This window comes from Oncorhynchus nerka, linkage group LG11 (assembly GCF_034236695.1).
Source record: "Oncorhynchus nerka isolate Pitt River linkage group LG11, Oner_Uvic_2.0, whole genome shotgun sequence".
In the NCBI taxonomy this organism is placed as follows: domain Eukaryota; kingdom Metazoa; phylum Chordata; class Actinopteri; order Salmoniformes; family Salmonidae; genus Oncorhynchus; species Oncorhynchus nerka.
The window spans coordinates 63,768,172-63,784,404 of NC_088406.1; the positions used below are offsets into that span (position 1 = coordinate 63,768,172).

Genomic DNA, 16,233 nt, shown 5'->3' on the forward strand with positions numbered 1-16,233 from the left:
CAGTCCCTCTGTACCCCAACGTTTGGTGAAGAGTCAAGGACTGAAGGCGATCCTCCTGATCACATTCATTTTTTCACACAGGGAGGAGTGAATATGAACTCTACGATGTCAGCCTTCAGTCCCTGAAGCTGTCCTACATGACTGACTGGTCCCGATTTCCTCCTGTTCTTCTTTAATCTGTGTGGGCTCTGTGTCCTCCTGCCCCACACTGGAGCTTCACTTCTGCTCACAGTGCTGTTGCTCGGGGGGTCCTCTTCCTCAGAGACAGCGAGAGAGAACTTGAGGGGGTCTATTCTACATTGTTTTATTCCAGGTGTGATCCGCAGCAGTCTCCCTAGCTGGTCATTCTCCTCTTTAAATTGGGAAATCTCCACCTGGTACTCCTCTACCACTTTCTCCATTACTCCCAACATCTCTACTGCAGCCACAGTTAAACGCTCACTAGAGCAAACACACTCAAAGACTGTAGTTTAGACATCTTCAGTGGATTGACAATCCCTGGTTTAGGGTCACTCTCTCTGTGCTTCCCCATTTGGGGAAGAGTCAAGGACTGAAGTTGATCCTCCTGATCACATTCACTTTTCACACAGGGAGGAGTGTATATGAACTCTACGAGGTCAGCCTCTAGCCCTTGAATCTTCCCAACCCCCTGACTGGTCCTGAGATACTCCTGTTCCTTTTTAATCTGGATGGGAGCTGCTGCTCAGGGATAACCTCCTCCTCAGAGTCAGCGAGAGAGGAGTGGAGGGAGTCTATTCTACGTTATTTTATTTCTGGTGTGATCCGCAGAAGTCTCCGTAGCCGGTCATTCTCCTCTTCAGATCTGGGAATCTCCTCCTGTTACTCGGCGAAGACTTTCTCTACAACGTCTAAAATCTCCACTGCAGCCACTGTTAAACGTTTATTGACAAACACAATCAAAGACTGTAGTTTAGCCATTTTCAAAGGACGGGTAGTTCGGCATTCAGTCGAAAACAAACTCGCCTCGACTTGCAGAATTGCTTGCGTTGCCGTCTTCTTTTGAGGTTTATGCGGGTGGCGAGCCCAGAAATAGACAACAACGCCACCCGCTGGATGGTGTTTTGAGCTGGGCTAGATAAAAAAAGAAGCAAATTGGAAGGGTGATATTGTGAGTGTGATGTAAACGGAATCAATATAATAAGCTATCTCCCGTATATAGTAATAGTTCAGATGAACGATAAGGCTGTACAGATATCGTTGAAATAGAAACAATTATATTGGGCATAAAATAACAGACTTAGCAGGAGAGAAGATGTTACCGTGTCATTCTGTTTTCACTATTTTACAACTTGATGTTAGACTGTTCCTCGCCCTGAAAATGGTCTATGGGCCAAAATAAACTGTAAAACCATGGTTCAGTTTTCTTTAAACAGCCACGACAAACTTCAGCTAACCTTAGCAGTGGTGTAAAGTAAGTCGTTTTTTGGGGGTCTCTGTACCTTACTTTACCTTTAACTTCACTACATTCGTTACATTTTGAATGCTTAGCATTACAGGAAAATGGTCTAATTCACACACGAATCAAGAGAACATCTCTTGTCATCCCTACTGCCTCTGATTTGGCGGACTCACTAAACACATGCTTCCTTTGTAAATGATGTCTGGGTGTTGGAGCATACCCCTGGCTATCCGTAAATAAAATAAAAACAAGTAAATGATGTCGTCTGGTTTGCTTTAGTCCCAATCAAAACTCGCCTACACCGATGTATGCTCGCCTCCAATTCTACTTTTGCGCTGTCGTCTTATTTTGTGCTTTTCATCGGATGGCGAGCATCTAGCTGGATGGAGTTGTAGAAAAGTTGTAAATTGGTGGTCGGACACATTATTCTGTAAACTTAAGCAGATCTTGCGGTGTTTTTTTATACTTCTCTACAGTCTCAATGTATTATTAATATAGATTTTAGGGAGAAAAAAAGTTATGTGTATGTGCGTTGCAAACTTTCAGCTCAGATGATAAGGGTAGGTTCTATTGATTCACAAAGGGGTCTGTTTGGTTATCATATAATTACAGCTAGTAACAGTTTGAATATTTACACGCGTCCATGACACCAGTGTGAGTGAATACTGTAAGTCATTGGCCAATTTGATTACATTGAATTAAACTTGATCTGTTCAAAATTAAACTTTCAGGCTAAACACTGACATTCTTGCAACGTAACGTACCAATAATGAACCATCCGAGAGGCCAAATAGTACCTTATTCAATAGGGGTGCCATTGCCTGTACATTTGTCCAACAATATTGTACACACAATTACAGTCACTTTGATATACTCATTACATATCTGTGTGTGTGCATTTGAGGAAAAACATAACCGTATTGATGACGAGGTTCTCTTGTGCAAGTAGCACTACTATTTTATATCACTCCGCCTTCTTGAACAGGGAATATAATATAATGGCTGACACTGGACCGATAACGTACATTGACTGAGGGGATTCATCAACAACACCGAAACGACATTTCTATTAATTGAGAAACCAGCCTTCTCATGTCTCTTAGAATGAGCCGTTGACCATAACGTGTTACGATAATTTCTCAAAAAACTCACTGAGGTAATTCATTTATTTCCACTACTTTTATTAGCCAAGGCAAGTGGCTAGTTCACCACCAGCTAGCTAACTTAGCATCATCACGCAGCTCGCTATCAAGTTAGCTACCCCTTACCCAAAACAAAACTAGGTTGGTGCTGTATTTTCGAGGAGTCATGATAAGCTAATGTATTTAACCAGCTACGTGTACTCATTTTGAAACTGCTATAGACAACAATAACTAAGTAGGTAGCTAGCTATCTTGTCAGGCCGTGAAATCTTGTTTGTTTTTAGTTGGCCAGCTAGCTAACGTTACCTAGAAAGGTCACGTTACCTACTAACAAGTTGACGTTACCTACGCCAGTGCCAGCAAGGTATTGTAATTCCTAACTAACTGTAATTCCTACTAGCAAGTGACAGTACTCCCCCCCCCCCCCCCCCCCGAATTGAACATCAGCTTTTGTTTTGAATATCAATTGTTCAAACTTTCCAAGGGCAGTGAAGGCAACAATTAACGTTAGTTAGCCTTCAACGTATTTTCCATTATCGGAATTTCACCCCCAGTTTTCGCGGGGAAGGTAGGGGAGTGGGGGGCTCAAGTGTTACCAAGGCGTTCAACTTCATGTTGCCAAACAGTGACAAAGCCAAATGTAAACTAGTTTAGAATTGCATAGCTACATTTTGTATCCCAAATGATGAACAGGCCGCATTGATTTGTCCCTATACTTTGTTACGTTAGAAGTTCTCAGTTGCTAGTGACAGTTGGCTCCTGCGAATTTACAGAAGTGGAGGGAATTTCGTAAACTTGACCGGGAATTCTAGTGGTCTACACCGCAGAGGTTTAACGCAAATCCATCTAGACTAAACCGCGCCTTTTGTCGTGAAGTTAGCTAACTACTGTTAGTCATAAAGAAATCCTTACTCAATCCGCTACCTCTCCAATAGCAAACCAACCAATTAATAGTGGGTGACTGAATACACCGCACAGGTACGTAATCGATAGGTAAGGTAACGTTATTGAAATCGGTAATGTTTATTACTATTAGCTATGTCATAAATAAGTCATACACTGGTTTGTGGCAAGCTAGTGGTGGTGTGTTGGATTATTAACGTTATGCTTCACATGTTATGGTTTAGTTTACTCTAATACTTGTCCTAGGGGAAAGGTCTGTGAATGTTGACTGTTGCTTAGTTGCAGGAACATTCCTCCGAACAAGGTACCGTTTCGGACTGGAGGCTGTTTCTGAAAGCAACAAACACCTCTACAGTCATGCACTCTGTTAATGTCATAACGAATGTCATAACGATGTAGATACTAAGGAAACACACCTCCTATATTTTCCATTTGGAAAATGTGTCCCAGACAACGTGACCTGATATGTTTTAATTTGCTGTCAATTTGAGAAATGTTCCTGAGCTATAATGTTATGCATTGTGTGTATAACCCATTAGGACGTCCACTCACGGTGCTCAGAATGACAAACATTTTGATTATGGTATTAATCTTAACAGAACATCCAACTCCTTTTAATGAAGCAGACACTAAAGCATTATTTTTTAAAATGTGCTAAAATGCAATTTTGGGGAAAACAACACCATTACTAACAGCGCACCTGATGCCAGCGGTTCTATATGTGACAGAGATGACGATCTCTGTTAGAAACTTAGGTTGCTAATATAACTGGGATTTGATATGAAACCCAACAGGAGAGATGCTGGTTTAAATGGCATATGAGGAATTATTTTTATAAAAATAATTGCTTCCAAGTTTCTATGGTCAGATTTTTTTCTAGGCTGCTTTGTAGCAAGGTAAAACATGCCACATAATATGAATAAAAAGTTTCAGGTTTCAGACAATTATGTATGTTTTCCAAATGCATACTGCCGCCAGCTCACATTGCCAAGTGGTGGGTGACGCAGTATTAATATGCCTACTGTTACCTTTGTAATTGCCAGTTGAGAAATAAAAATGTTAGATATTTTTAATTGTGGCAATCAAAACCGTTTTGAACGGGTGACTGCGTTAGAATTGTTGCCCAATGACTGGTCTTATTAAAGGACATGTTTTACTCCAGCAACAACGAGCTGAGGAGCTGCTGCAGCTCTAGTGCTGTCTGACAAGCGTTATTTTGCTCAAAATAGGCTCTGTGTGCAGGTAAGAAATGATACATTACAACCAATGTTCCCTCGTTTTCTTCGTCACTGAGCAAATTTCAGGTCTGCTGAGAAAAAGTTTGAAAGTTGTGAAAATGTTGTGCAACTTCCAACGTGCTGTTACTCTGAGCACTGAGGTTGTATCTGCTGTAAGTTAGTTTTAACAGTGGCCATGTGTGTAGGCATCTGTGGCTATTTGATCATAATGTAGGCCTGCCAGAGTGGCCTAGCATAAAAAACAATGACACAAATGCGTTCCAAAACATTTTAACATGGAAATAGCTGTTCTCTCTCAGCCTACAGTAGCAGCCAATGTGTGGTATTCAGTGTAGGATTCCATGACTTTTGGGGAAAAAACATGCAGGGCTTGACAATAACCTCTTTATCAACTTGTCCTTCAGACAAAGTGACTGAAAATGCTGTTTTATGCAAGAAAAGACTTTACAAAATAAAATGCGTTATTGTCATACCATTTTTACAGAGAATCAGAAATGATACCCTCTGCCTATAGGCTTGAATAAGCTAAGTAGCCAGTCTCAATTTTCTTTTTATACACACGTTCATGTTGTTACTCTTGTGGACAGAGTACATTGGAGGTCGATCATGATTGATCGGTTGGTGACCACTGCTCTGGAAGGTTGAGTGAAGTTATCTGTGAGCTGATATCTCTGTCCCGGGGGAGCAGACCCCAATTTTATTTCCACTAAATTTAACAAAATAACCTAATAGACGATTAGCATGACGTGAAATGTATTTCCATCAATTAATATAAAGCATTATTTTTGCACTGGGAGGATTTTATTTTATTCTCCTGCTCAATTTGGCTGGCAACAATTTTATCTGCTTCATTTTCTTAATTGTCCTAAATCCAACAATTACCAGCTAATGGAAAACCTGGTGAGTGTGTGAGTAAATTAGTTGTTTACAGTATGCCAGTATGAAAGAGTCTCCAGTCCAAATCCGTTCTATAGTGTTGACTGACGATGCATGTCAACGACCCAACAGGTGCGGAGCGGAGGAGGACATGGCAACAGGGGGCTCCCCCTTTGACGACTGCGCAGACGAGCAGGAGCTTCATAACTGGACCGTTACCAACGGCAGCAGCCTGGAGGACAGGCTCAACAACATGGTACAGAGGAGACAATGTCTGTGTCCCAAATGGAACCCTATTCCCGACTAAGTGCACTACCTTTGACCAGGGCCCTATGGGTCCTGGTTGAACGTAGGGTACTGCTGAATAGGGTGGCATTTGGGACCATTGAGAATGGACACTAAAAGGCAAAATCCTAACTGGAGATGTGTGAAAGTAACAAAATCTTTGGTTGCATAAGTAGTTTGTGGATATATAGCCCTACAGTGGAGGTGTCATAATACCCGTAAAGCCTAGAGGCCAAACAGGGAAATGGTTCCAATCATTTCCCCACCATTCATCTACATAAAACAGTCCTTATTTGACGTGTTTCTAAAAACCCTTATGTGGAAAAACTGAATGGCGCAAAAACAGTTGGAACTATTTCCCTATTTGTCCGCTAGGTTTTATGGGTATTATGACTCGCACTGTGGTATCTACAGCTTTAGTAAGGATTCATCCCTTCACTGACTAGCTTTAGAGTCTTTCAATCTACCTACAATGCTGACCAAAGCAAGACATGGATTTGAAATGGTGTATTACAAGTTTATTGTAGTGTGTCCTCTTTGGGCAACCATGATGTGTAGTACATGGTATTACATAAAACACATGTATATGTCGATATGAGCTTCTGTCCTTTTAAACTCCAGGTTGAAGTTTCCCCTAGGTAAATGTCAAAGATCAGCTTCCCCCTCCCTCAATCCTAACCTGAACCATTTGTGGGGAGGAAATGCAAAACTGACCCAAGATCAGTGTTTAGGGATAACTTCACCCTACACCCCTTTTGAGCTCCCTGTCCCCCCTCAGGACTGGGGCATCCAGCAGAAGAAGGCCAACCGCTCGACGGAGAAGAACAGGAAGAAATTCTCAGCCGGCGGCGTGGCGGAGAGCCGATTGACCAATGACATCTCCCCGGAGTCCACACCTGGCACGGGGCGGAGAAGGACGAACACCCCTCACACCTTCCCCCATGTCAAGTACACCACCCAGATGTCGGTGCCCGATCAGGCCGAGCTGGAACGTCTCCGGCAGAGGATCAACTTCACTGACCTCGATGAGGTGAGAGGATTCTCCCTAGAGTTTTCTGAACTATGCATTTCTTGGTGGATTCATCTGTGATTGTTGGGGGTTGGTGTCTGGAAGGGGGGTAATAGTTAATCCGGAAATGTGTAGAGTAGTGATGCACCGATATGACATTTTTGGCCAATACCGATATCCAATATTTTCCTTGCTAAAAAAACTGATCCCGATAATAAAAATAATAAAAACGTTTATTTAACTAGGCAAGTCAATTAAGAACAAATGATTATTTACAATGACAACCCACTGTTCCTAGGTCAACTGCCTTGTTCAGGGGCAGAAGGACAGATTTTTACGTTGTCAGCTCCGGGATTCGATCTTGCAACCTTTCGGTTACTGGCTCAACGCTCTAACCACTAGGCTTCCTGACCGATAACTAGGGTTGCAAAATTCTGGAAAATTTCTCAATTCCCAGGTTTTCCTGGTTGGAAAACTCCAGGAATAAGCAGGAAATCCAGGAATCTTCCAACTGGGATTTCTGGAAAACTTTGAATTTGATTTTGCAACCCTACCGATAACTGATATTTTAAATGTTTGTGGCATTTTAAGCAGTCTAGTTAAATAGTTATCACACACACGGACACATCGGTCTAAGGCACTGCATCTCAGTTTAAGAGGCATCACTACAGTCCATGGTTCGAATCCAGGCTGTATCACATCCAGCAGGTATATTTCACTGGTCATCCCCAAAGCCAACACATCCTTTGGCCCCCTTTCCTTCCAGTTCTCTGCTGCCAATGACTGGAACGAATTTCAATCTCCCTTATATCTATCTCCCTCTCTAACTTTTAAGCATCAGCTGTCAGGGCAGCTTACCGATCACTGTACCTGTACGCAGCCAATTTGTAAATGGCACACCCAACTACCTCATCCCCATGTTATTACTTACCCTCTTGGTCTTTTGCACCCCAGTATCTCTACTTGCACATCTATCACTCCAGTATTAATGCTAAATTGTAATTATTTCGCCTCTGGACTATTTATTGCCCACCTCCCTTCTCTTCTACATTTGCACACACTGTATATAGATTTTTCATTTGTTTTTCTATTGTGTTATTAACTGTACGTTTGTTTGTAACTCTTGTTGTTTTTGTCGCACTGCTTTGCTTTATCTTGGCCAGGTCGCAGTTGTAAATGAGAACTTGTTCTCAACTGGCCTATCTGGTTAAACAAAGGTGAAATAAAAATCATAATAAACATCTGGCCGTGGTTGGGAGTCCTACAGGGCAGCGCACAATTGACCCAGCGTCGTCCGGGTTTGGATTTCGCCTTTTGAGTTGTCTCGCTGAACTTCTCTTACTCTTTCAAATGACTGCTTGACTTGTTGACTGCTCGATCCACACAGCAGACATTTTGTGGGCTAGGTTAGGAATGCTGTGTTGCACGTGTAGCGCAAAATTTTACATAGCGTCAGTATGTCATGTATCTACATTATATAGGTATGCACGTCAGCTTTGACATCGGCGGTGAACTAGACATCGGGGCGATACCAACGTTGGCATTTTTAGCTAATGTTGGCCGATTCAGATATATCGTGCTTCCCTTGGGTCAATTTCACCAAAGATATTGTGGAAGGGTACTGTTCTTGTTAAAAACGTGCACTTGTTGTCTTTAGGTATGTGAATAGTTAAACTTTCAATGTTCCAAATAACCTTCTTTCCAGCTTTTTATATTGCAGAGGATCTGCTGCGTTGTTCTGTTTCATAGTACTGGAATTTCATCTGGAAGCCAGGTTACTGTAATATAGACTGGAAGCCAGGTTACTGTAATATAGACTGGAAGCCAGGTTACTGTAATATAGACTGGATGCCAGGTTATGACACATCCCTCGCTCTCTGTTTTCTCAGAGGAGCGTCGGCAGTGACTCCCAGGGCCGTGTAACAGCAGCCAACAACCAGCGAGAGCTGGCGGCGGAAAACAAAAAGCCCTTCAAATTCCTGCCGCTTCACGTGAACACCAACAAGAGCCGGGAGGCGCCCTCAGCCTCGGCCCCCACAACCCCCTCCGTCGCCGCCACAGCCAAAAAGCAGAGCCCTGGCCTGGGTCTCAGGGACACGTTCATCCCCTCCCAGCCCAGCAATGACACCCCCAGGCTAGGTAGAGGGGCCGAGAGAGGGCTCCTTCCCCCTAAGGAGGATGGGAGAGGAGAGCTCAGCATCGACAGTAGCCAGGTAGGCAACGTCTAGGCACTTGGGATTACTGAAGGATTAGGGCTTTTCAGGACTTGTATTTTAGACTACACACAGACAGTGTATGTTTTGTTTGATCAACTACATATTGCACAATGCAAATTATTGAAGTTTGTAGTTTCAATACTTAGTTAAAATAGAACAAACATAGGACAATGCATACGATCAAGATAGTTTAGTTGTGGGTAAATTTGTTCTACTCAGTAACCCATTTTGGACAAATCTATATAAATAGCATACCTTGGAACAGCATTTTCACCATTTAGTATGCTTGCACTGAACTGATCGTCCTGTACTGGCTGCAAACGATCACATGGCGTGCTGTGTTCTCGCTCCTGTAAGAAAATAAATGGTAGAACAAGGATGGGAGCCTAGGTGAGCAAGATGACGATGAAAGCAGTGTGTATTGAGGGCAATTTTAAAAATATGCCACCACCGCAGGTTCCCAAGTGAGTTCTACCCTCGTTTATCTCAGTCTGCAGTGAGCGGCCTGGTATCTGCACTCTCTCACACTATTTCTCTGTCTCGCTCTCTCTATCATTTACACTCACACATGCTCTTTCTCTCTGTTGTTACACTATCTCATACACACCCTGTCCCTCACACACCCTCACATTCTCTGGTGTCCCTGTCAGGTGGTGAGCAAGCTGGTTCAGATCCGGGAGTACATCGGCAAGGCCAGCTCCATGAGGGATGACCTGGTGGAGAAGAAGGACATCCCGGCCAACGTGGAGCGCCTCACCCACCTCATCGCCCACCTCAAGGAGCAGGAGAGGTCCTACCTCCGCTTCCTACAGAAGATGCTGGTCAGTACAGTATGCTGGCTTATCCCGGCTTTCTCACCGTCTCTCTGTCTTTGTTGTTTTTCTCCTTTTCTCTCGCTTTGGCTTGATCTGTCTCATTATTTACATTTAAAAAAAATCTCTTTTGGCCCATCTCTTTCCATCCTGTCATTTAAGGATGAAAGAGGCTGTTTTCGGAAGACTTTTAGTTTCAATTCACTTTTTCTATGGTATTGATAGTAAAAACAAGCTAAGCTAGCCTTCTTGGGCTTTTGCCTGTTAAAGAAGCCTGCAGTCCACTGCTTCTTTCTCACATTGCTGTTGATAGTTCAAGTTGTTGTGTTTGGGAACTTTTCACTGCACCCTGGTCATGTATTTTTTTATTTTTATGCCAAGTTGTCTGAAACATGCCGACAAGACAATCATGTATCTTGTTCCATTTGGCAGACAAATCTAGGACATGACACGCATTGCTTCTGAACTGCTGGATGGCACGTGTCATTTATTAAATGGGTTTACCCCCCCCTCTGGCATTTGTGAGTAATTATCAGCAGTCCTTCTATTTTCATTATTGTATACTCATTTTATCACTCCAACCACTGTTCAAGTATTACATTGAAAGGGAAGGAAATGCTTGAGGAGACCTGGTTTCCATAGCCACTACACAGTCAGTATAGGTCAGGCCAAAGAGGGGAGCCCGTGCTTGCAGTACATGCCTACTATTTTACTGACTGCCCCCTCTTCTGTAGGCGAGGGAGAATGAGGAGGACGAGGCGGGAACACTGGACTCGGCCGTGGGTTCAGGCTCATTGCCAGAGAGTGCCTCCCTCAACATGGAGGTGCGCTCCTCGGACGTCTCCAACGCCACTGTGAGTAGCCAATCCTTTAGTTTTGACAGCCCCTTCTGCTTCAGCTATTTTTTTCATTTTTTTTGTTAAATTATTTATTATTATTTGTTTTTGTTGTAGAGGAGTTTGGATTGGTTACAAACGAGATCATCTGATACGCTGACTAGGGATTTGCATTACAATCTCTACCAGATAGTAAGACGTTGCTTCTAGAAGTAGACACCCAAGCAGACTGAGGCTAATCTTATTGCCCACCATCCCTCCCTCTCGTCATTCCTTGCTCTCCCTCCCCCTCCCATTGCCGGTGTAACACCAGGAAGTCTGCGCGGTCAGCTTCTGACGCACAACCAGTTTTGCTTGTGCTGGCGATTTTTCTAATGTGTGTGTCTCCAACAGGGCCGTGTTGCAGGCCGCAGTGAACAGAAGGAGGAGCTGGAGAACTTGAGGAAGCAGCACGAGCTCCTGAAGAAGATGCTGGAGCAGCAGGAGCAGCTCAGGGCTCTACAGGGCCGCCAGGCAGCACTACTGACCATGCAGCACAGCTCTCAGCACGCCTCCCACACCATGGCTGACACCGGTGAGACACGGGCCATATAGAGAGGGCGCATGCAGAGGAGCACATACACTGACTGGACACACAGCGCATATGCGGAGCAGGTAGCTACACACACACATACTTAACCTTTTTCATTTGGTGTGTGTTCCAGTGCCGACAGAGACCACAGGCAGTGTGTCAGGGCTGAGCATCACCTCGGAGCTGAACGATGAGCTGAACGACCTCATTCAGCGCTTCCACAACCAGCTGCACGACTCCCAGGTACCAGCAACATACAATACCTGGTCGTATGAATTAGGGCACACTGTAGCCAAAAGTATTAGCGTTTTCTTCTGTCTGATGCCTAATGAATACAACCCTGGCAAACATCAAAAGGTAGCACTTTACGCCACAGGCTGATGTGGTAAGAACAAGGTATTGTTACCCCTCTATTACAGACGTGGTGTATAACCCTGTAACTAGAATGATTACATGAAGGGATAACTGGGCAAAATGAAGTCTTCATGTTGAGTAATTAGAACTTGTTACCATGTTATTGTCACTTTATCCCGTGTGGTAATGTGAAGTGCTACCCATCAAAGTAATATATGCTGAGTTTGTGGTCATTCACCTACTAACATCCTGTGTGCCTTTCCTTCCTCAGACCAAGGCAGCAGTCCCAGACAACCGCAGACAAGCCGCGAGCCTCTCCCGGGAGGTCTGCCGCTCTCGCTCCTCCCAGCCTTCCCCTCCTCCCCGCTCTGCCGCCTCCTCCTTCCTCCGTCCCCCCCCTCTCACCTCCCTGACCTCCATCACCCTTACGTCGGCCTCGGCGGCGAGCGCCAAGCTGACCAAGCTGCAGGAACTGCAGGACAAGAAGCAGACCATGGACAAGATCCTGCAGGAGCTGCACTCGCTCCGTGACCAGACCCTCAACAACAACTCCTGTAAGTTATGGTTTGTCTCTAACTGACTAGGAGAGGGTTAACACCGTCAGGGATGGAGGGGGGGGGTTATATTTGATTAATTTGCTTACTTGAACACCTGCGACTGCCATTTCCTGCAATCTAGAGCAAAACATTGCCTTCAATCATAACAAACTTATATGTTATCTTTTTTTTGTGGCGCAGCTCCCATCTTACATTCTTTGGGGAGAACCCTGGTGCATATGATAGAAGCTTGTAAGTTTGCTGTCGTGCATGTGTGAGTGATGTGTGGGTTGGTCCCTCAGGTCGCAGCGCCAGTGTGCCCCTGTCCTCTCAGCATAGCCTGGCTCTGGGCGCGGACCCCTCCTCGGACCGCCCGTCTGCCCTGTACAGAGAGCCCAACGGGGCCTCAGCCATAAGACGGGATGCCTCCACCTACCAGCCCTCCACACACACCCAGCAACCCCAGCATGAGGACGCCCCAGCTGACAAACTCCGGTACTAAACTCAAACTATTATTATGATCAGTGCACATCACACCACAGTTGTATTCATGGGGCAACAAAAGGAAGAAAACTGACAAACGCAGAGGGACTTCCTGGACTTGCCCAAATCAAGTTTTATTGGTTGCATACACATATTTTGCAGATGTTTTTGCGGATGTAGCGAAATGCTTGTGTGCTCCAACAGTGCAGTAACATAAAAAAATTCACAACAATACACACAAATCTCTAAAAGAATGGAAATGTATAAATATATGGACGAGCAATGTCCGGAGTATGAGTATGTATGTACACTACCGTTCAAAAGTTTGGCGTCACTTATACATTTCCTTGTTTAAAGAAAAGCATTTTTTTTTTTTTGTCCATTAAAATAATGTCAAATTGATCAGAAATAGAGTTTTGACATTGTTAATGTTGTAAATGACTATTGTAGCTGGAAACAGCTTAAAACAATTATGGACTATCTACAGAGGTCCATTATCAGCAACCATCATTCCTGTGTTCCAATGGCATGTTGTGTTAACTAATCCAAGTTTATCATTTTAAAAGGCTAATTGATCATTAGAAAACCCTTTCGCAATTATGTTAGCACAGCTGAAAACTGAAGATTTCGTACAACGCCGTGTACTATACCTTTCACAGAACAGCGCAAACTGTCTCAAACCAGAATAGACAGAGTGGGATGCCCCGGTGCACAACTGAGCAAAGAAGACAAGTACATTAGTGTCTAGTTTGAGAAACGGACGCCTCACAAGTCCTCAACTGGCAGCTTCATTAAATAGTACCTGCAAAACACCAGTCTCAAGGTCAACAGTGAAGAGGTGACACCGGGATGCTGGCCTTCTAGGCAGAGTTGCAAAGAAAAAGAAAAGGGGTTTTCTAATTAAAAAATGATAAACTTGGATTAGCTAACACAACATGCCATTGGAACACTGGAGTGATGGTTGCTGATAATGGGCCTATGTAGATATTCCATTAAAAATCAGCCCTTTCCAGCTATAATGATAATTTACAACAACAATGTCAACACTGTATTTCTGAGCAATTTGATGTTACTTTAATGGACAAAAAAATGTGCCTTTCAAAAACAAGAGAATTTAGAAGTGAACCCAAACTTTTGAATGGTGATATGTGTACAGTGCATTCGGAAAGTGTTCAGACCCCTTTTCCACAATTTGCTACCTTACAGCCTTATTGTAAAAGGGATTAAATAGTCCCCCCCCCCACCCCCCTTAATCTACACAGAATACCGCATAATTAATTACAAAGGAATTATTATTTTTTTGTTGACATTTTGCAAGTGTATTAAAAATAATGAAAATATTACATATACTTAAGTATTCAGACCTTTTAGTCAGTACTTTGTAATCGCTGCCAAATCTGCTTCAACAGCCTCGAGTCTTCTTGGGTATGACGCTACAAGCTTGGCACACCTGTTTTTGGCGAGTTTCTCACATTCTTCTCTGCAAATCCTCTCAAGCTCTGTCAGGTTGGATGGGAAGTGTCGCTGCACAGCTTTTTTCAGGTCTCTCCAGAGATCTTCGAGCGGGTTCAAGTCCGGGCACTGACTGGGCCACTCAAAGACATTCAGAGACTTGTCTCAAAGCCACTCCTGTGTTGTCTTGGCTGTGTGCTTAGGGTTGTTGTCCTGTTGGAAAGTGAACCTTCGCCTCAGTCTGAGGTCCTGAGCACTCTGGAGCTGGTTTTCATCAAGCTTCTCTCTGTACTTTGCTCTGTTCAGCTTTCCCTCGATCCTGACTAGTCTCCCAGTCCCTGCCTCTGAAAAACATCCCCTACAGCGTGATGCTGCCACCACCATGCTTCACCGTAGGGATGGTGCCAGGTTTCCTCCAGACATGACGCTTGGCATTCAGGCCAAAGACTTCAAGCTTGGTTTTATCAGACCAGAGAATCTTGTTTCAGAGAATCTTGTATCAGACCAGAGAAACTCCAAGCGTGCTGTCATGTGCCTTTTTTACTGAGGAGTGGCTTCCGTCTGGCCACTCTACCATAAAGGCCTGATTGGTGGATTGCTGCAGAGATGGTTGTCCTTCTGACAGGCTCTCACCATCTTCACAAAGGAACTCTAGAGATCTCAGACTTGTTGGTCACCTCCCTGACCATGGCCCTTCTCCCCCGATTGCTCAGTTTGGCCGGGGGGCCAGCTCTAGGAAGAGTCTTGGTGGTTCCTAGCTTCTTCCATTTTTAAGAATGATGGAGGCCACTGTGTTCTTGGACCTTCAATGCTGCAGATACTTTTTGTACCCTTCCCCAGATCTCCGCCTCGACATAATCCTGTCTCGGAGCTCTACTGGCAATTCCTTCGACCTAATTACTTGCTTTTTGCTCTGACAACTGTGGGACCTTATATAGACAGGTGTGCGCCTTTCCAAATCCTGTCCAATCAATTGAATTTTCCACAAATGGACTCCAAGTTGTAGAAACATCTCAAGGATGATCAATGGAAACAGGATGCACCTGAGCTCAATTTTGTGTCTCTCAGCAAAAGGTCTGAATACTTTAAAAAAATTATGTAAATTATGTATTGCGTGTAGACTGAGTAATGTTGTATTTAGTAAATTTTACAATAGGACTATAACGTTTCAAAATGTGGAAAAAGTCGTGGTCTGAGTACTTTCCGAATGCACTGTATGTGATGGGATGTATAGACATTGCAGATAGTATGTGGATATAATATTATGCATTCTGCAATAGTTGAATAGGATGGCATTGACTAGAATACAGTATATAAATCTGAAATGAGTAAAACAGTATGGAAACATGATTAACGTGACCAGTGCTCCATGTCTATTGGGACTACCTGGACTTGTGTGCCCTAATGAATACAACTCAGTGCCGATGAAGCAAAGGAGACTAGTAGAGGGAACCAACTCAGACTATTAGCATGCACCCTTTCTATCTCTCTGGTACCGGCAGCTGAAGATCCATACTGCACTGTTCCTTCAGACAAACTCTACCATCCATCACCCTTATCCCTCTTATTCATTCATCAGTTGGCGCAGCAATAGATCCAATTAGTCAAGTGTCTCTCCTTCATTGATTTCAGTTGTCCGTGTATCAACCTTGGTCTCTCTCCCACATTCCATTTCTCCCTATTCATTCCCCCACATTCTCTCTGAAATTTGACTCAAAAGAAAGACTTGGGATGCTTTCAATTCTTGGGGGTTGCACACTTTGGGCAGAAGGCCAATCCAATGCTTTTAAATCCTTGAGGTGGAGACATTTTAAACAGAATCAGGCCATTTTTAAAACAGAATCCCCCTCCCACCACAGGAAGCTGAAGGAGGTGCACAAGCGTTTGAATGAGCTGCGTGAGCTGGTACAGTACTACGAGCAGACATCGGACATGATGGTGGACACTGTCAACGAGAACGTGAAGGAGGAAGAGGAGGAGGTGGAGACTGAGGAGGACGGCTCCATGCTGGAGACCATGTTCGACTCTGAGCAGGAGAACCGCCGGCCCCCCATCACAAACATCAGGTACTTAAGGGACACAGACAGAGTTGGGTGAAGT

General features: G+C 44.0%; 1 protein-coding gene across 7 annotated transcripts in view; it reads left to right on the forward strand.

The window, feature by feature from the left end:
- Positions 1–2,409: 2,409 nt before the first annotated feature.
- The window catches only part of LOC115137318 (pericentriolar material 1 protein-like), a 34,347-nt gene continuing 20,523 nt past the window's right edge, over positions 2,410–16,233 (forward strand). For 6 of the 7 annotated variants that reach the window (XM_029673582.2, XM_029673584.2, XM_065024752.1 and 3 more), the window contains exons 1-11: positions 2,410–2,576; positions 5,712–5,835; positions 6,643–6,894; positions 8,763–9,086; positions 9,740–9,910; positions 10,636–10,755; positions 11,131–11,311; positions 11,442–11,551; positions 11,934–12,216; positions 12,501–12,693; positions 15,993–16,199. In XM_029673582.2, coding sequence (XP_029529442.2) covers positions 5,731–5,835; positions 6,643–6,894; positions 8,763–9,086; positions 9,740–9,910; positions 10,636–10,755; positions 11,131–11,311; positions 11,442–11,551; positions 11,934–12,216; positions 12,501–12,693; positions 15,993–16,199 — 1,946 coding nt within the window. In that variant the 5' untranslated portion in view covers positions 2,410–2,576; positions 5,712–5,730. Of the gene's footprint in view, positions 2,577–5,711; positions 5,836–6,642; positions 6,895–8,762; positions 9,087–9,739; positions 9,911–10,333; positions 10,423–10,635; positions 10,756–11,130; positions 11,312–11,441; positions 11,552–11,933; positions 12,217–12,500; positions 12,694–15,992; positions 16,200–16,233 lie in introns of those variants that run through there. The other variant, XM_029673587.2, reaches the window with a different exon arrangement.